At 52.8% G+C, this 21,280-nt stretch overlaps 1 protein-coding gene across 1 annotated transcript in view; it reads left to right on the forward strand.

Annotated features, from left to right (window-relative positions):
* HSPH1 (heat shock protein family H (Hsp110) member 1) overlaps positions 1 to 21,280 on the forward strand; it is a 2,244,846-nt gene that overhangs the window by 2,139,192 nt on the left and 84,374 nt on the right. Inside the window, exon 17 of the mRNA XM_069639955.1 lies at positions 5,042 to 5,203. Coding sequence (XP_069496056.1) covers positions 5,042 to 5,203 — 162 coding nt within the window. The remainder of the gene's footprint in view (positions 1 to 5,041; positions 5,204 to 21,280) is intronic.

Raw genomic sequence — 21,280 nt, forward strand, 5'->3', positions numbered from 1 at the left:
GCAGCATCCGGACCCGGCCAAGCAGGCGCCGGCAGACTGGTTCCTGACCAGCTGAAGCTTCAACATGCTCAATTTTCAGATGACAACTGGGACAGCATTCAGCAGGTCATGAGGCCCTCGATTCAGTCCCGGTATAAGAGTAAATGGACTAGGTTCTGCCATTGGGCTTGTGACAAGGGTCTTGACCCTGTCACCTGTCCTCTGGATGAAGTGCTGGCATTTTCAGCGCACCTGGCTCTTTCTGGAGTTCAGGTGGATACTTGCTGCACTAATTTGGCAACCATTGGGGCTTCCAGGAATTCCCCAGGGCATGTGTTTTCTGAAGCCAACCCAGTGATTAAGGCCCACCTTAAGGGGTTGTTTGGCTTTTTCTGCCGGTGCATAGACCCAGTCTGGGACCTCAATGTGGTTCTGGCAGCTTTGCAGCGCAAGCCTTTTGGAGCCGATGGCCTCTGTTTTCATCCACTTGATGACACTTAAGATGGTTTTACTGGTGGCTCTCACCCTTGCTTGCAAGGTTAGTGGGCTGCAGGCATTGACCTCGTGCAGGCCCTTCACCACGTTTCACAATGACAAGGTCATCTTGCGCACTCACTCAAACTTCTTGCCCAAGGTGGTCAGAGGCACAGAGGGCCCTGCATTCCTTGGACCTCAAGGGTGTCCTCAAGTTTTATCTCTCTCAGACAAAATCCTTCAGGAAGTCTCAGGTATTGTTTGTGACTTTTGGGGGCTTCTCCCCCGGCTCTCAGGCTTCCATTGCCAGCTGCATGGTCCAGGCCATACTCCTATGTCCCGTCCCCTTTACTCCATACTGTATGGGCGTCCCTCGCTAGGGACGGGAGATGGAACCCTTTTCACCAGAAAAATAAACTTCCCCTTTTAATTTAGAGGCGCACGGCCTTGATAGCATGCACTTGCCTGACTCTGCCCACCGGGGCCACTCAGTCCCCATTGACGCATCGATAATGATCAGCATTGCCTAATGACACCAGTATTATTAGGGGGGGAGGATGGTGGGACGTATGGGTTACCTCCGGCCTAGTAATTCTATGCGCTTTTCCCTGGACAAACACTTGTGTATTCTTTTTTCTTGTCCTTATTCAGGTACCTCTATCCGCTGGCGCATGCCTCGCCATGGTGGTACCAGCACCTCTTAAGCATCATGGCAGCATGTCTCCTGGCAGTGCCGTACATGAGACTCAAAATGAGGCGATTACAGTTGCACTTCTCAGCCTCCTGGAGTCAAGAGAAGGGTTCCCAGGTGGAGCTGGTCAGTATCCCACATCATCTCCACCAGGACACAGGGCCTCATTACATGGTAGGCGGTAAGGGTTAAAGGTCACCGTTAAGGGTACCGGTGACCGTTAACCCTTACCGCCTTATTACGGGGTCCCTTTGCGGGTTGGTACTTTAACGCCTGCTTTTAGCAGGCGTTAAAAAACAAACCCGCAAAGGGACCTTGGTGCTAATTACGGTACCGCAATTTGCAGTACCGTAATTAGCGCCTTCCCCATTCCCATTATGCCCTATGGGGGCAAAAATGGGAATGAGGAAGGGCCTTGGTGAATGGGGAATTACCGCCCCTGCTCACCTTGGAGTAGGGCGGTAATTCCGCCATCCACCAAGTCGGACATGGTAAAATACCGGCGGCAACCATGGCGCTAATAGCACCATGGTTACCGCCTACCGTGTAATGAGGCCCATAGTCTGGTGGAGCACACACTACAACTTGTGAATAGGTAGACCCTTTCGGGAACCAGCACCGCAGGTTACCATCACCACGGAATCATCCCTGGGGGGCTGGGGAGCCACCCTGGACAGCCACAGTGTCCTTGGAGTTTGGTCTCTTCAGGTGCGGGAGGCCCACATCAACTGGCTCGAGTTGATGGCCATCTGGCTTGCTCTCAAAGCCTTTCTTCCAATGATCAGTGGCAAGACGATCCTCATTCAAAGGGACAGCTCCACCAGCATGTATTACATCAACAAGCAGGGTGGCACCAGGTCTCCTCCCCTCTGCACTCTAGCAGTCAACATTTGGGAGTGGGCTCTGGTAAACATGCACTTAGCAGCAATCCACCTCCCGACGAGTCCAACCTAGAGGCGGAGAGGCTCGGCAGGCTGGGTGTGGACAACTATGAATAGCAGTTGAACAGACAGGTCCTTCAGGGGATCTTCGCAGATGGTGTAATCCTCAGGTGGATCTCTTTTGCCACCTGTTCCAACAGGAGGTGCCCCCAGTTTGCGTCCTTGCAGGGACAGGGCTGTGACTCTCTGGGTGACGCGTATGCCTTCCCTCCCGCTCTCTTTGTGCACAGGGTGATCTGCAAGATCAGGGAGGCCAGGCAGCTCCATATCATCCTGATAGCTCTGTGGTGGCCCGCAAGGCCATGGTTCTCGGAACTACTCAGCCTGTCGGAGCAGGCCCCAGTGCACCTTCCGCTGGGTCCAGCTCACCTACTCTCACAGCAGGGAGGCATGGTCATCCACCCCGCCCCCCAGAAGTTAGCCCTTGCAACGTGGTTCCTGAACAGGTCACACTAAGGCATCTACATCTGTCATAGACTAACCTAGACATTATACCAGGCGCTAGGAGCGATGCTACCAGGAGCCAGTACAAAAGCAAGTGGACTAAATTTTGCCACTGGGCTGAATCAAAGGATATCGATGCACTGACCTGCACGTTGGATGAGGTCCTAGCCATCTCTGCACACCTTGCACACTCGGGGGTGCAGGTGGACACATGTCGCACCTATAGGGCGCCAATTGGAGCCTACCGGAACTCGGCAGAGGAAGTATTTTCTTCCTTTAATCCGGTGGTTAAAAGACACCTGGCAGGCTTCACCAGGTTTGACCCATCTATCAAGAAGCCACACCCGGTGTGGGACCTCAACGTGGTTTTGGGTGCCCTAGTGCTCAAACCATTCAAACCTATGGCATCCGCTGACATCAGGCTAGTCACCATTAACACAGCCCTCCTGGCGGGCTTTATATCTGCACGCGGGGTCAGTGAAATCCAGACACTGGTCGCTTCAGAGCCTTATACTACTTTTCATACTCACTCCGCATTCTTACCTAAGGTGGTCTCCTCTTTTCACTGTATCAGGTAGTATTATCCCCACCAATAATATTGCCATATATATGGTCGTGGGGTAAGGCCATAGGCGATATTATTAGTGGGGATCATTTATGGGGTACATGGGACCGGGCGTTGCAGGGGTGTCCCACGCTCCCTCTAACAAAATATGGGGGTTGCGGGCGTGTCCCCCGCAAGTTCCATGGGTTAATATCGCTGCAAAAATATGGCGATATTTTTGCAGGGATATTAACACATGGAACCCTTTTCACCTGAATGAGGAGATAGTGTTACCTACATTCTTCGCAGACCCTAAGGACGATGCTCAGAGTGTTCTGCACTGTCTAGATGTCAGGCGCTTTCTAAAATTCTACCTGGACAGAACCAAGAGCTTCCGCAAATCAGATGTTCTCTTTGTCACATTCGGTGGGTCAAAGCCCGGCTGTCAGGCTTCCAAGGCCTCCATAGCAAGGTCGATGGTTATGTCCATCAAGGATGCCTCCGAGGGGCAGCACAATCCGCTACCAGAAAATATGCATGCCCACGCTATCAGAGCCAAGGCCATGGCGGTTGCGTTCCATAGGCACGTACCGTGGCAAGTTATCAAGGTGGCTACATGGGCTATGCCCTCAGCCTTCTGCAAGAACTACTGCTTGAATGCCAGCTACAGGTCGGACACAGCATTTGGTCAGGCATTGTTAAGGAGCTTGTTTTCCTAGGAAGAGCAGCTCTCGACCCTGGGGCTACATTCAGTTGTAATCGCCCATACAGTATGGAGGCAAGGGGATGGGACGTAGGAGTAATTATTAGTTACTCACCGTAGTGACTAACATACTCCTAGTCCATTTCCTACATATGTCCCATTAGTATCATTAGGCAATGGTAATATTATTGACGCGTCAAACGGGACTGGGCACTGGTGGGTGGAGCCAGTGGAGCACATGCTTCCAGGGCTGTGCCCTCTCACGCATCTAAATTTAAAGGGGAAGTTGATTTTTCTGGTGCAAAAGGTTCCATCTCCCATCCCTAGCGAGGGACGCCCATATAGTATGGAGGAAAGGGGACTATGGACTAGGAGTATGTTAGTCACTACGGTGAGTAACTTATAATCTTTGGAGGCGTACATGGCCATGGGAAGACCTGTTCTTGAGGGGATTCATGCCCATGCGCTCAGAGCCAAAGCCAGGGCCGTCAGATTTCAGAGACATGCTTCTTGGGATGTCATCAGCAAGGCGGATACTTGGGCCATTCCGTCAGCCTTCTGTAAGCACTACTCACTGGACACCATCTCCACGTGCGATGCTGCATTTGGTCAGGCAGTTCAGAAGAACCTTTTTGTTTCATCCTAGATATGATGCTCATTATCATAGCTTTATCCTTTGTTCTTGTTCGGTGGAATCAACCACAAGGATGGAGGAAAGGGGACGGGACGTATGAGTAAGTAAAGTTACTAACTATAGTAACTAGAGTACTCAGAGTCCTCTTTCCTCCTTACATCCCACCCACCTTCCCCCGCTAGTATGCCAATGGCTGATATGTAATAGGCATAGCCAGTTATCTAAGCGTCCGATGTATTCAAAGGGGACTGAGGTGAGGCGCTGGAGGACGGGGCATCGGCAGGCCGTTTCCATGGCTGAGGCCGTGCCCCTGCGCGCTATCCTAAAGTTAAAGGGAAAGCTCAATTTTCCACTGCCAAAGGTTCTGGTACTGTCCCCATGTTTGGGGACGCCCACCAGGATGGAGAAAGGGGACTAAGAACTACAATTACTCTAGTCACTCCAGTGAACAACTTTAATTTATTAATTCAGTAAGATGATTCTTTAACTAATTGGCACATACATTTGATGCTTACTATGAGAAGGATGTTACAGTCAGCTGTGGAAATCTCTAGCAAGGAACTATGTTTTTTTAATTTGCACATGATGCTTGGTGTTGTCGTCTAACAGTCTGATGGTTTACTTTGTGCAGGGTGAGAAATACAGCCACATAGATGTACTTGAAATGGAGAAGGTGGAGAAATGCATCATTGAAACAATGGCTTGGATGAATAATGCTGTGAATGCCCAGGCTAACCAGTCTCTTCATAATGATCCTGTAGTGTTTTCAAAAGATATTAAAGCAAAGCAAAAGGTAGAATTTGTTTATACTTTTAAAATCTGTCTTGTAATCGTAAAATAGAAAGTAGACCAATGACAACTTGTATTTTGTGCAGATGATGTGAGATAACGTTACCTAGTAACCATGATATGATCTAATTCTTGATTTATACATGAAACGCTTTATTCCTACGACCCGTCCACATTAATCCATACTTATGGTACTCCTACATCCCGTACCCTTTCTTCCATACTGTATGGGTGTCCCTCGCTAGGGAGGGGAAACAGAACCTTTTTCACCAGAGCAAATTGGCTTCCCCTTTAAATTTAGATGCCCGCTGGGGCTCAGCCCTGGGAGCATGCGCTCCACTGACTCCGCCCACCGGCGCTAATCCTCAGTCCTCTTTTCCGCGTCGACTGGCACGGACCGCTTTCACCAGCACTACTGTGTTAGGCCTCCGGCCTTGTAATTCCACGTGCTCTTCCCCGGAAGAAGTTATTCTTTTTTCTCTTTTCTATGTCCAATTGTCAAGTACTGCTCTGTCTTCTGGTGCCATGCTCCTCCCCGGCACATATCGACGACAACGGTCTTCAGCAGGTGTCCAGCCTGCGAGAGTCCATTCCCTACATCCGACCCCCGTGCACTCTGTCTCCGGTGCCTTGGCCCAGACCCAGTGGCGGCTGCTATCATAGGGCGGCCGGGCGCCGCCCCCCCCCCCAGAAAAGGAGAAAAGAAAGAGGAAGCTAAAAGAGATTCAATCTGAGAACTTCTCTGATTGAATCTCTTTTAGCTTGCATTTCCTTTGACAACAGCGCGGGGGCGCTGTGGCAAGGCAACAATAACAAAGGGCCGGGCCCGGCTGCTTTCACAGCGGGGCGCGTCCCGTTTTACGTCTTCCTTCTTCAATAGTAGAGTGCGTGGAGCTCGTAGCTCCACGCACTCTACGTAAGCCCCATCAATTAGAAGGCTGGCGGGGCGCTTCAGGGGTGGCCCCACCAGTCTAAAATATGCGTAAACAGCGCACTAGGTCCGGGTCATCAGTCGTCACTGAAATTCCCTCCAGTCCCTCCCCTGCATGGAGACAGTAATGTCATTGGCTGTTTGCCGGCCAATGACAACCCTTGCATTGGCTGGCAAACAGCCAATGACATTACTGTAGCTATGCAGATCTCTGGTGCAGGGTGTGTGGGTGCGCCTGCACCACCTTCACACTCTTCCCTGGCCTTGATTCTTTAGATGACGGCAGGAGTCACAAGTCGACGCGAGCCCAGCTGCCAGGCCCTGAAGACCACCACCAGCCCAGCAGAGACGGCCTGGACCCTGGTCCACGAGTCCACAACATGAGTTGCCGGCGGGTAAGTAGGTGGTCCCAGCAGATGTTGTTTCTTGTTTGTGTTTTGGGCCCGGGGAGGGAACGTGGTCCACGAGCCCCAGTCAGCAACATTGAAAGACGTGTAGGCCAGGGCCTACGTCTTTCAGTGTTGCTGACTAGACTGCCGTCAACTTAATGGGGCCGTGTGTCTCACTCGAGTCGAGTGAGTCTCTGGCGGGCCTTGGTGGTAGCGGGCCCCGGCCCGCCTACCACCAAGGCGGGGGCTGCCTGGCCTGGGCCTTTACCCCCGGTCCGTGGGCCAAGGCCCAAGGGCCTTGGCCCATGTGGACAGCAAGGCCCAGGCAGGCGTACTGCTGCTGCCCAGTGCGTGCCACGTAGAATCTCCATCCAAAATGTGCCGTTTTATATTTTCGGCATTTTTCAACAAAAAATGCCGAAAATATAAAACGGCACAAGTAAGTCACCAGGGAGAGCCCTGGCAGCGTGGCACAGTGGCACCACCACCACGGCTGGTGCAGTGCCTGGTGGCCAGGCCTAGCAGCATGATGCGGGAGGGGTTGCGGGCCGCAGCTGGCTATGATACAAGTGGGAGGCTGGCTTCATGCCTTTTGTATTCCCACCAAAGCTGAAGCAGCAATGAAACTGCTCTGTGAAAGGTCTCTACTGATGTTGAATGGGAGGAAAATAGGTCAGGCCTTGCGACTGCTATTGACTTTTATTTTTTTATTTTATGTTTTAGTCCTGAGCTGGCCAGGCTCTGCTCTGATTTTGGCAGCTGGCAGCCTGCAGTTTTAGTTCAGCTTGAGCCACTCATTTGGCCTGAGCAAGGCAGAGGGTTCTATGTTCTTATGCCAGAAATAGAATGCCGGTGGGAGAACACCCTCAACAGCACTCCCGTTTTATTTTTTACAGGGGTACCCCCCCATCAACCTCTCCCTTCCCCCATCATCTAAACACTTTACCTCTTTGCTTGAGGGGTAACCACTTGAATTCTGTTGCCAGCAGTTTTTCTGCCAGCATTGAATTCCAGAATGGTCCCGGGCCCTGCTTGGCTCGCCCACATCTGAGCATCAGAGAGTAATACAAGATACCTTGTCTGGGGTTTACTCAACTACTTTTCCAGTTTTGTGTTAACAGTGTAACCTCAATGGCTTGCTCAGCAGTGATATGTGGGCTCTGTCCTATTGGATTACTTGCACTGTGTTTGCATGGGGGAACTCAGCTAAAGCCCACATCAGCAATGGATATCCGCAGGGGCCTGCATGGATGAACTAGGGATACTAGTCCAGGCAATGGCCTGTTATTCTCCATGTGAAATGTCAACAATGACAGTAGTTGTGTATGGAATATAGGTCTTGTAATGCTGGTTCATGTGACTGAGGCGAGTAGGTCTAGTGACAGCATTTCATAGTCCTGTTCCATGCAATGTTGATGGTCCTGACATGGTGGAGGGGTTTGCAAGCAGTTGTGCCTTATTGTGAAAATTAGGGTCACATGCGGTAGGATTGACATGTTGTAATGCAGATGCAGTGCTACATGTTATGGTATTGTATGCATATATGTCTAGTGCGCTCAGTCATTTACATTACCTTGTGACATGATCTTCTTGTTTAATGTCTGACTTCCTGCACTCTGGAGGGAAGTAATGATGTATATCTAACGTGTAGAGAAAGGAAAAGTCATGTTGGGGGTCAGAAACGAAAAGGGTGCTCCCCATCACCTACCAGTGCTGGTTCATGTGAAGGGGTCCTAGCACGGGGCAGACAACTAACCCCACTCCCCATCACCTTCCAGTGCTGGTTCATGTGAGGGTGGTCCTAGCAGGGGTCAGACACCTACCCCCCCCCATCACCTTCCAGTGCTAGTTCATGTGGGCGTGGTTCTAGCAGGGATCTGACACCCAACCCCACTTCCCATCAGCTTCCATTCTGAGTTTGTTGAGGTGATGTGTCTGAGTTAGTGTGACCCCTGACTGGGGGTGCCAGATGTGGGCCAGGTGTGCCTTTAGCACCCCCAATCCCCCCAATCTGTTGTCGGAAGGTGAATACGTATGCCTCGGGGGGGGCAGTGGTATTCTTGGTGCTTGACAGTGAGGACAGAGAATATTTTGAACTGGGTGGGCTGTGGGGAATGTAAAGTGTGTTGCTCCCCATCTCCGGCTGGCATATTATGGGATAAGTGTGTTAGGCCATTGAATGGAGGTGTGCTAGCAGGGATGCTCGTCATTGAGTATATCTGAGGGGGAGGTGGGTGAAGGCTATAAGAGTGGGTTGGGCACCAAATGGCCCTCCATGTCACTGTCCATTGCATGTTTGGTTGGGGTCGGCCCTGGCAGGACGTCTGAGGTCTGTATACCCTCCCAGTCTTCTACCAGTTTGGCTTTATGGGGTGATGTCCTGTCTTTGTGGGGACTGCTTGTTGAACCTCCATCTCCTCATGGGACTGTAACGGTATGTGCCAGAGGTTGGGTTGGGGTGGGAGTGGTGTGAGGAGAGGGGGAGGGGGTGAGGAAGGAGGGAGATAGTGAGGTGGGAGAAGCAAGGAGAGGGAGTAGTGGGAAAGAGTGGCAAGTAGGTGGCTAGGAAGAAGGAAGGAGAGGAAAAGGAAGGTGATAGAGAAGGATAGTTTGGGTGGAAGACGAGAGATGGGTGGGAAGAGGGAGAGATGGATAGAGTGAGGGGAGGAAAGGAAGGAGTCGAGGGGCAGGGGAAGAGGGAGAGCAAGAGATGGGTGAGTGTAGAGGAAGGAGTAAGATGGAGAAATAGGGAGAAGAGATGAGGAAAAAGAAGAGGACCAGTAAGAGAAGGAGAGAGGCAGGTTGGAAGAAAGGACACGTAGAGTTGGGAGGGAAGATAGGAAGAGGGCGATAGAAAGAATGATAAAGTGAGTCAGGGGAACTGATTATGAAGAATGGAATGAAGATGTTTTAAAAGGAGCGAGAAGATAGTGGAGGCGCCGGAGTAGTGAGGAGGGGGATAGAGTAGGGCAATCTTTAAAAGGTGCAGCACTCCTGTTTTGCTGCCTCCACCCCTCCGAAGGTTCCGATGTTGCAGAACAGGTCTGCAGGCATGGCGCAGGGGTGGAGCAAGCGTGCAGAGCTATGCGTAACGCTGATCTCATTCTGATGATGCTTTATTTACTTATTCCTACACCTTGCCCAACACCCCACAGTTATGCGCACAGCTGACCTCTGCACACCATCCCTGGCCCAGTCTGGTGCCCTTCTAGTGCCTTCCTCCAAATGTCCCCTCCCATCTAGCCGATTCCTCTGGCCCAGTACGCTGTAAAATGCCCTTGCCACAAATTGTATCAAAAAACACACTGCGGGTATTTCTCCAACAGTTTGTCCAGCAAAGTAGCCAACTGTGATCGCAAATGAGGGCCAGGGTTTTTGTGGGGCCGGAGCCCATTTTTTGCCCCAGTCCGACCTTGTCCTTTCCATGATGTAAAGTGAAAAGGTGCTCGCCTCAGATTCAGCTCCACAGCGATGAGTGCCGTTCTCAAGCTGGGCGCGGTCCTAAGTACCATGGCCATGATTTCCAACTGGATTTCCCAGAGATAGTACCAGCTATTCTCAATACAAGCTGCTGTAAAATACACCATCACACTTGCACACGTAAGAATAGTGTACCACCATTAATATGTAAAACCGAATGCTTTTTTCATATTTCGGTGGGTTTTTTGGACAGTAAATTGCATATTTTGTAGGCCATTTTTCCAAAGATTTTGCGGGGGGGAGGAGGGTGGGCTCGCGCGCTGCGCGCGCTCGCTACTAAATACGCCCTGGAAAATGTACGCCCCACCAGCTTTCAAACTCACCAGCCGCCACTGCCCAGACCACAGCTGGGGACGGCTGTTCCGTGAGCGAACCCTGAAGAATCGGTTGGCCAAGTGGAGAGAGCTCTCCAGAGGATCACCGCCAGAGGACCTTAAAGCATGTGTATGAAGGAAGACCAGGCCCAATGTAGGTGCTCTGTTGTCCTCTGCACCCCGTAAGGACGACACCTTCCACGGGAAGCACCCGAGCAGGGGGGACCCCCAGGTCCTAAAACCAGCAAGAAGACTCAGGCTACTCCAGCTACCGGCCCGCGGGCCGAGGGGTCGCAAGATCCTACCGGTTCTAAAGCTTAGGGGCTGCAAGGCTCTTTTACCGGGCTCCAACCCAAGGGGCATCGCCCTACTGCCAGACTCATGTCTGAGGGGTCGCGTGTACGCAGCACTACCGGCACCATAGACGAGGGCACTCCGCCTCCCAGGTGCAGGGAAGGTCTCAACCTTCACTATTCAGCGTGCAGGGAGAGACTTGGCCCAGCTCAGCATCCACCATGCCTCAGGCACGTTGCACAGAGCAAGACAAGATGGCTGCCACACCAGACAAAATGGTGGCTCACCCAAAGCCTTTCCAGCTCGGAGAACAGGATGGGGAGCATGCTTCCAGCTGGGATTGGACAACGCCTGTTACCTGGTCCACATCCTACCCCCCCGCTTTGTAGGGTAGGTACGCCTCCCCCTATATGGCAAGACAAGGGCCGCCCAGGACACCGCAGCCTCAGGCCCCAGCCTCTACTCCGTCAGTCGCCCCTGCTTGCGAGGACAGGCTCTTCGAGAAGTTCCTCACCCTCATGAGATCACCACAGATGGGTACCATCCTCAGGGATTTAATCAGGGACATGCTCCCCCCGGTACAGCCCCAAGCTCCCGCTGTTGTACAGTTCTTGGGTCCAACTCAGCCACTGGCTGCCGCCCCCGCTCCAATCATGGCAACTCAGCCCCTGCCTCAATCCCCTGAGTAGACTCTGGCACTACCAGTCAGCACGCCACAGCTGCCCGCGCCCAGTACTCCTGCTGCAGCCCCAGATGTGCAGGACACTGCGGCGAACACGGACGAGGAGGAAGACTGACACACCATTGTCAGCTAAATCATTCCATGAGAGGCTGGCGGGTCTGACAGAGTACCTACGCATCCCACAGCCACAAGCGGAGCAACCAGAAGTGGGGGTCCTGGCAGAAGTACTTACGCTGCATCCCTCCATGAGAACGGGCATCCCTCTCCAGGAGGATGCGGAATCCCCAGAGAAAAAGGGCTGGTCAAGCCTAATTCCACCCAACCTACCAATAAGCTTCTGGATGCCAAATACAGACAGATGGAAGGGGATCCCCTCTTATTGTTGGTGCACCCCCATTCCTCTGTGGTAGCAGCGGCATCTCTGTAGTCCAAACCGCAGTCTTCTACTCGAATGCCACACTCCACCTGCGTCAGGCCAATGCTGATGCCATGTTGGCGGTGGTTAACCAAAGGTTGTGGCAGGAGATCGCAGACTTCCTTCCAGAGCTTCCTACCCACAGCCAGGAACGGTTCGAGGCAGGGTTGACGGAAGTCAAAATTGTGGCCCAAGACATAATGGAATCTACAGTAGCCCACATTGACACCTCGGGCAGAGCCATATGCATCACCACCGACATGAGGAGGATGGCCTGGCTCAAGGTGACAAAGATCAAACCAGACGTGCAGGAACGCATCCTCGACCGGCCATTTGAGTGGGGCAACTTGTTCCACTTCACAACAGACGAGGTACTAGACAAGAAGAAGAATAGCTTGCAGACAGCTAAATCCTTGTCTGTTTTAACAGTCCACACCCAAGCCATACAACCAGTTGTAACAGCGCTTGGACAGGAATCGGGTCTTTGGGGGCTTGAGGGGCTTCCAACCAGGCAACTGGTCAGGTCCCATAGCCAGCATAGGCGCAAGCAGCACAAAGCGTCTAACAAGTGTTTCTTCCAGACCCACTCCTCAGCACCAGCCTCAGAGGGAAAGAAGTTGTGACCGGTCCATCCGGATCCACGAGTCTCCGGTGGGGGGCAGGCTTGCCCTACATGTACACTCCTGGCGAACAAGGTTCGCGGACCTGTGGATCCTCTCAAATCAAATGGGTGCTGGGCGTTCTTCATCAAGGGCACACCTTGGAATTGCAACACAGGTGCCCTCGCATTCCTCTTGTGGCACGTCAAGAACTGCACATGGCTCAACTGTTGCAGGAGGTTCAGGCCACTTTAAGGAAATGGGCGATTGAGCCTCTCCCTCAATGGCTCCGGGCATTTGGAGTGTACTCCAGATACGTTTTGGTACAGAAAAAGTCAGGAGGGTGCCGGCCGATCCTGGATTTAAGACGCCTCAGTAAATACTTGAAGTTCCAGAAGTTCAGAATGGTCACGTTGCAGCACGTGCTCGACCAGCTGGAAGAAGGGGACTTGCTGGCAACTTTGGACCTGGAGGACGCCTACTTTCACATCCCCATTCACCTGAAACATCAAAAGTTCTTGCGGTTTGTGGTCCAAGGGTGGCACTGTCAGTTCAAGGCCCTGCCCTTTGGCCTGAAATCAGCACCAAGGGCGTTCATGAAGTGCTTTGCCCTGGTGGCAGTGCATCTATGCCTCAGGGGAGCCCACACCTACCCTTATCTGGACGGCTGGCTCATCCGCTCCAGCTCTCACACACTGGAAAACCAGCACATAGCAGAGACCACACGCTTTCTGACAGAGCTTGGATTCTCTGTCAATTATTCAAAGTCCTGCATGAAGCCATCGCAGAATGCTCTGCTCTGTTCCTGGGGGATGCCTGGCTTCCCTTTCGGAGGAGAGGGTGGCAGCCATCCTGGGGAAGGTGCAGCGCCTGTCACCGACACAATCCGCCACGGTGAACTCCATCAAATCGCTGTTGGGCATGATGGTTTCCTACATCTACCTCGTGCCATTTTGCAGGCATCAGATGAGGCCTCTTCAAGAGTTTCTTGACTCACGATGGCTGCAGGTCACAGGCTCTTCGATGGACAAGATCGCCCTCACCGAGGAATTCCGGTAAACTCTACGATTGTGTGGAGTGCACCCACATCTCACGCTGGGAGCTCCCTTTCAGAAAACGCCATACTAGGTCATGGTCACCACAGATGCCTCCCTGTAAGGGTGGGGGTGTCCACACTCGACGGTCACACACCACAAGCCTCTGGCTACCGGAAGAGGAAGACTTCCACATAAACATCCTAGAGCTCTGGGCAGTCTTCTGGTCCCAGAAGTTGTTCCAGCCAAAGCTGCAGGGAAAGGTGGTGAGGATCTTCACAGCCAAAACTACCACCATCTTCTACATTCCGAAGCAGTGCGGGACACGTTCCCACGCACTCTCCCTGGAAACTCGATACCTGTGGCAGTGGGCCATCCTTCAGGACATGTTCCTTGTTTCCTTTCACCTGGTAGGCACCAAGAACACCATTGCAAACTCGCTCAGCAGGGAGCTGAGGTCTTGCCACGAGTGGGAACTTCATCAGACGCAAGTATCCCTTCTCTTCCACAATTGTGGTCAACCCCAGATCGACCGCTTCACGTCAGCGACCAACTCCGTGTGCCAGCGATTTGCCAGCAGGTATCCTCAGCCGAAGAGCCTGGGGGACTCCTTCTCGTTCCCGTGGAACGGGCTCTCCCTGTATGCCAGACAACGATCATACTAGGCCATGTGTCATTCAGATTGCGCAAGTGCGTGGGAATGGGGCAGGGACAGTGCAGTATATGGGAATAGATAATAACAATAAGTAAGTAACGGCCAGCAAGTGGCAAGGGCATGGTTAAGTGCAGACACCAGGTGTCTTGGTAAGTACATGGGTTAGTGAAGACACCAGGTGTCAAGGGCTGGTAGGGGGACTTTAGGGATACAGAAACAGTCCCCAAGTGTGGGGGTTGCCTGGCGGGCAGTGCAGGTGTGTGACGCTGGCAGGGGAGGGACCTGGGCCTGAGATCAGAGGGTGTCCAGGTAGTCAGTGTAGTTCCGGTTACAGCCAGGAGATCAGCAGAGGAGAGGAGGAGAAAAAGCAGAAGCAAAGAGAGAGGTTTTAAGGTGCTTCTGGAACCGGAAATAGTTCTCCTCAGGTTTAAGGGAGGCTGTTCCAGAGGGAGGCACCAGCCGAAGAAAGAGATCTACCACCTGCAATGCAAGAAGATCCTGGTCAAAGCCAGAGTTTCCTCTACGCTGTCTTGTTACGGCCATAAATGGAAACACTTCACTGGGCCTCATTACGACCCTGGCGGAAATCGGAAAACGATGGCGGAAATGCAATACCGCCATCGAATAGCGCTCGGTGCGACTATGACCCGTCACCGCAAAGTACGAAGCCATTAGCGCCACCGTAGTGAACGCCAACGCTAACTGCACCAAGTACGCGCGCGCGCCCCATGCCAAACCGTAAATACCACCATGGCGCAAGGGTACGCGAATTCCGACCCTAGCGGACATGTACCTAACGCCATCAAGCATGGCGGAAAGTACCATTCCGCCATGGTGAGAAGTACGGCATCGCGAATCAACCGTAAACGGCCCCACTGAGTGACTGTACACCGCTCCCTGCCCACAAAGTACAACTCCCCGTAGGTGCAATGAAGTCACAATGCAACCAGTGAAAAGTACAAGTCACCCATGCATGCCAACGAACAAAAGAATCACAAGAGGGGTCAATGGGAGCTGCAGGGCACAGATGGCACGAATACAGAAGCCAATCCAATGGACATGACCACAATCCCCCCCCCAGAAACGCACGCAAACACAGGCACCTGTGACCAGCAATATTCCGAAAATCACAACATTCCACCAGTCCACCTGGCTGACCGGCATCTGTTACACAAAACCCAATCCCCCGCCCCTGAGCATGACAACATTCAAACAGTCATATTGGCAGCCCCCATCCCTGACCTCACTCCGTAGGCAAACGCGCCCAGCACAGTACCACGCAACTAAACTCCGAAGCTGGAACCCAATGCAGATCTCCTCACAATACATCGCTCCCCAAATAGGATTATGCCACATCACTCGCAAAGAAGAACGCTACACGGCCCATATCAGAATAGAAATTTAATGCACAACAAAATCACCAAGCCCATACAGCCATTAGTCCATGCACTCCAAAACACATATCACCATTGTGGGCTGCATCCGCAAGGAATGACCAGCTACTACTTGTGTGACGCCCTGTTCCATCATGGTACACAGAGCCACATTCACGTACGAAAAGGCAACATGGAAGCGCACAGAACCGCAGGGCCGTCCCAATGGGGAGGCACTAGTCCAGCTGAAAGGCCGAAATGTTGCTCCGAGCCACTAGTACTGCGTAAGGGCATGTGGCCCATTGGCGATCGTCCCATAAGATCGTAATGCTGCTCCACTGATTAACACGAAGCAGCAGGTGTCGGGAGTAAACGCCATCTGCAGGAGTGGCATACAGATGGCAGTGGCAAAAGGGGAGGAGATACCTGTCAACCAAAAGAAAAGAAAAAGAACAGAATGGCCATCAGAACTACATTCCAACAACTCACTTCAATGATCACACTAAATCCACAGCCATATGCATGCTAGCCCACTCCAAAGGATCATCACCACCCCAAAACCACTTGCGACTCATAACCATCTATATCGAGGTGTAAACACCATCACAAACGAGTGTACCTGTGCATGCGTCTGTCAAAACAGATTCCATCAGATGGGAATGTTAACGTGCATGGACACAAGTGTCTGAAGGCGCGTCGAGACAGGGAGGGCTCACCAAGGCCAGATAGACGATGGTCCCACTATGGCAGCCCTGCATCACATAGCGCAGGGGAGGCAGATAGATTTCAAGAAGCCCTGTACATGGCAAACCCTGTATCAAATCACCTATCCATGCATCCATTCATTATTCCCTCATCCCGGTATAAAAACGCCTGAATATTTACTCACATAACATTAGAAATTTCCATTGAGTCTGTGCGTTATGCAGCCTGCAAAATCCACAGTGCCCCAGCCCGTAATTCCAGTGTTGTGAAGTAACATGTATTTGGGAACGTCCGGCCTCATCGCCCACGTCGCTATTGCGCATCCCAAACTATTCATATCAATCATTGCTTCCTCGCCATGGCCCCTGTCTCAAGGACATCGAACAATAGAACGTTATATTTGCAGTCAGACCTGTGGGCATCTCCCCGGCGCTAGCTGAAAACCGAAAGCGCCGCCCTTCGAATTCCTCATTTGCAACATCACGTCGAAAAGGCATCTGTGGCCGTTTGAAATCACAAATTAATCCATCTAGTGCGGCTGTGTGTGAAAATGGCAACTGCCTTCACCCACGAATGGGACGCCCCGCCCGTCGGTGCAACTCGGTACAGTGATGCATGAGGGCCCACCGTTACTCGAGTACTACGTTCCACTGACCCATCACAAGTCTGTTCGCGACTGCAAAGATTGTATGTGAAACAATGGGACCATAGCCGAATGTACATATCAACAAATGTTACACGGCCATCGGGTACAAATACATGAATGCAATAGCAAGATGCCATTCCTCGAATTGCAGGGTTGTGTGCGGGACGTGCTCGCCCAAAGGGGAGAGCAGCTTGCACAGGTGGAATGAATCACCACAGGTGGAGGCCATACAGCCTGAAAACACATACATTGCACACCCAGTCTCCTCCCACAACCACACCCACTCCGAAATGCTCCCGGCAGGACTCGCGATGTTGGCCCTGGGGGACCTGATAGCACTGCAAGTACTCCAACTCCAAGAAGAAGACGAACACCAACTACAACCGGCCGCACGGAGGAGACGCAGGAGGAGGAGGAGGCCAAGGCAGGGCCAGCAAGGGCCGCCAGCACAGCCACTACCACCACGCAGGCAGCCCGCAATCCCACGCCTCCGAGCACATCCGTTCAACCTCACTGATGAGCAGATCCACACCCTCTACCGTTTGGACCGAGACACCATAGCCGCCATTGTGGACATGACACAGGCTGACCTTGTCAGCATGATAGATAGCCCAACCGCCATCCCACCCCTACTGAAGGTGGTGTCTGTACTACACTTCCTGGCCACAGGCACCTACCAGCACACAGTCGGACAGTTGCATGGCATTTCTCAGCCACTGTTCTCACGGACGCTATTGCAAGTGCTCGATGCCCTCCTGCAGCACGCAGACGACTACATCTCTCTACCACGCTCGGAGCAGGAAATTACCAACACAAAAGTGGGATTCCATGCACTTGCCGGCATACCGGGTTGCATTGGTGCCATCGACTGCACCCATGTTGAATTGGTCGTCCCACATGCCATGGAGGCCCAGTACCGCAACCGAAAACAATTTCATTCCCTGAATGTACAAATGGTGTGTGACTCCAACAGGATCATTACACATTGTTGTGCCAGATTCCCTGGATCAACCCATGATTCTATGGTCTTGAGGAACTCTACTATACCACGCTACATGGAGCGACACGCAGGGAACAGATCCTGGCTACTCGGTGAGTCTCATTTCATGCATGATGATGTGGGGTATGTGATGCGGCAATGACCTGGCAGGAAGGGGGGGGGGGTGTGCGTACGTAGCAATGGCATTCCACATCATACGTTTATCGTCCACATACAGGTGATGCTGGGTATCCACTGAAGAGATGGCTCCTCACACCAGTCCGGAACTCACGGGACCAGCATGAGGAGGACTACAACCATGCCCACTCACGTACCCGTGTGGTCATAGAACAGGCATTCGGCCTACTGAAGACTCGTTTCCGCTGCCTCAGCAGGTCTGGCGGGGCACTCCTGTACCGCCATGAGAAGGTTGCAAAGATGGTCATGGCATGTGTCATGCTCCACAACATGTGCGTACGTAGAAATGTGCCCATGCCCCCTGACGCAGAACTGCAAGCACCTGATGATGGTCATGATGAGGGTGGGGATGTGGCAGCACCTCAAGGAGTCTGCGAGGCACCGGAGGGCCGTGACATTCGTCAGCATATCATAGATGCATGCTTCTAGCACTCACGCCTGGTGGCTGATACATGGACACGGGACTCGTGGCCCTATGTGTGTCTGGTACATGCACAATATGGACTGTACGCCTATGATGGCCTAGTACACAAAGATCATTGTCCACACATCTCATTGGTTGATCGTGCACTGTTTATGGCATATGTGATATCATGTTGAACACCCTATCGACCCGCCACCCAAGTGAGCCCAACACACCCCCTCCACCCTCCTACCTCCCCCCCGAACACCAGTGTCCAAAGAAGCTCATTGTCAGTGGGCTGTCGCTATTGCAGGCCCCCTCTGCGGGTATCAGGGGCACCCCTGCCTGTGGAGCGCAGGTTCCTCCCAGATCTACGTTGGGGGCTGCCCTGGACGGAACTTGCAACGGATGATGTCTCTGCCTGCTCACGTCCATGCATGTCCTTAAGGGTTTGTGAGAGCTCGGTGAGCACACGGCGCACTGCGGCAAGTTCGGCACATACGTCTTTGGACGTCGCATGCAGTTCCCCCCTCAGGTTCTCGGTGCTTCTCTCCATTTGGACTCTCAGGCTCTTGGTGCTACTCTCCATTTGTGCCCTTAGTGTCTCTGTACTTCTCTCCATTTCTGCCCTGAGTGTCTCAGTTGATGTTTCTATGTCTGCCTTAGTGCGCCCACATTCATCGGCATGGTCCTTGAGGAGCGTGGCCAGTTGCTGCTGTTGCACGATTAACTGGTCGAGGGACTGTTGCCTCTGCTGGGCCATGGCCATTTGCGGGGGTGTCACAGAGGGGCTGTTGACCTCATGTTGCCTTGCCACAGGGCTTGGGGGGGATGGCCAGTCGTCGTCTTGTGGGTGCCCCTGCGTGGTATCCTCATGTTGTACGGGATGGGACAGACAGGGGGAATGGGACAGGTCATGGATGGATCTGACTTCGACATCCCCGTCTTCTGTGTCGGAGCATGCTGCCATCAATGGGGTGTCACCTATGGTGCTGCTGCCACCAGAGGCAGTGCCTTCTGTGGCATCCGTTGGGGGGACCTGTGGTGGTGGTGTTGTGGGCATGCTGGCTGCTGGGTTGCCTGTTGATGTTCCCTCCTCTGTGCTGCCACCTGATGTGTGCTGCTGCTGTGTCTTGATGCGTGCAGCTGAGGTGGAGGGTCTTTGGCCGTTGGTATTGGCCCTCTTTGCAGGTGTGCTGGTAGGGGTGTCCTGATGCTCGTCGTTTGGATCGGACCCTGTGGTGGAGTAAAGGAGGGCGAGGGTTATTAATGGGTCTGTGGGTATTGGAATGGCATTGTATCACATGCATTGGGGTGGTACATGAGGGTGATTTGGGTCGGTGCCTTGGAGGTGCTTTCATTTGTGTGTGGAGTGAGGGTGCAGTTGTTTGGCAGCCTGCAGTTAGGGTGTGCCTGCTGGACGTGTGGTGGGTGTTTTAGGGGTTTTTAATTATTTATGTATTTATTGTGGTTTTAAAGTGCGCTATCAGGGCGATGTGTGTGGACGTTCTCCTGGACATGTGTTTCTGTTGCACTATGTGGACACATGGTACTTCACATGATTGGACATTGTGGATTTAGCATTGTTTTATCTGGCCCACCTACCTGATTCTTCTGATGTCTGCACTCCTTTCTCCATCCCTCCGACTCCCTCTATGCTCTCCATTCCGATGGTGGAGGCACAGATTTCTTCCCAGGGGGTCAACTTGATGGGTGATTCAGGACCTCCCCCGGTGGCTGTGGCAATGTTGCGGTTGGCAGAGAGTATGCTGCGGACGCGTATCCGCAGGTCGTCCCACCGCTTTCTGCATTGCTGTGGGTTGCGGGGTGCGGTCCCCACCGCGCTTACCCGCTGTGCCACCAGAGCCCATATGGCCTTCTTGTTCGCAAGTGCCGTCCTGGTCATTTGCGTGGAGAAGACGACGGCAGCATTCTCCTGGAGGGTCTCTGTTAGCACGGTGAGTTCCTCACGGGAGAAGTGGACCTGCCGCTTGCGGTCGCACGCTTTCTTCGCTACTTTTCCCATTTTTCTTGGTTTCGCTAGGGTGGATGACGGGTTGGGGTGTGTCTCTGGGTAGTGTTTTTAGTGGTTGTGTGGTTTTTGTGGTTTTATAGGTGTACGGCGGGATGTTTCCCGTTCCGGGACCATGTTTTTACTTCCGTTTCCGTATATTTACGGTCACCGTACTTTCCGGTAGGTGTACACTGCGGTGTCCGCTGTGATGGGTGGCGGTATTGCACCTAGTGCGCCGTACGGCGGCGGTGTGGGCCGTTTTGGGGTCATTTCCGCCATCGCGGACTTTGCACTTCCGCCATGCCGTGGTGCTCGTGCCCGATGGGTCGGAATGGGCCGCACTTTGCTCCTTTGTGCAATGGCGGAAACGCTATTTACGCTGTGGCGGTCCGGTCAGTCACTTTCCGCCAGGGTCGTAATGAGGGCCACTGTGTAGTGCAGAACTCAGACGATTACATCTCTGCAAATCACAGCTTCGCAGCATTTCCCGTATCTGCTGTCACTCGCCAAGGCTGGCCTGGCTCGTGCTTCTCAAGGTGCATCTAGCTCTTGTAAGCCTGTACACCCGGGCGCCTGGTAAGCCCTCCCTGTGGTTGCACTGGCTTGTCAAGGAATTCTTCAACTGCCTCTTTTCAATACTTTCCTACCAGTGAAGGCTTCTGCTCTGGCGTGGGATCTCAACGTGTTTCTGACTAAGCTCATGGGGCCTCCATTTGAACCAATGCATCAGGCCCCTCTGAAGTTTCTCTCGTGGAAGACTGCATTCCTAGTGGCCATCACCTTAGCCAGGGGGGTCAGAGAGAGCCAGGCTCTCTCCTGCAAGCAGCCATACTTGAACTTCCATGCTACAAAGGTGGTGCTGCAGACCAATTACACCTTTATGCCGAAGGATCCTTCGGAGATCCATCTCAACAGGCCTTTGGCTCTGCCAGTGTTCGTTCCAAACCCTTCTACACCTGCTGAAATGGTG

The sequence above is a fragment of the Ambystoma mexicanum genome, chromosome 7q, assembly GCF_040938575.1.
Source record: "Ambystoma mexicanum isolate Mex_15411 chromosome 7q, UKY_AmexF1_1, whole genome shotgun sequence".
Taxonomy (NCBI): Eukaryota; Metazoa; Chordata; class Amphibia; order Caudata; family Ambystomatidae; genus Ambystoma; species Ambystoma mexicanum.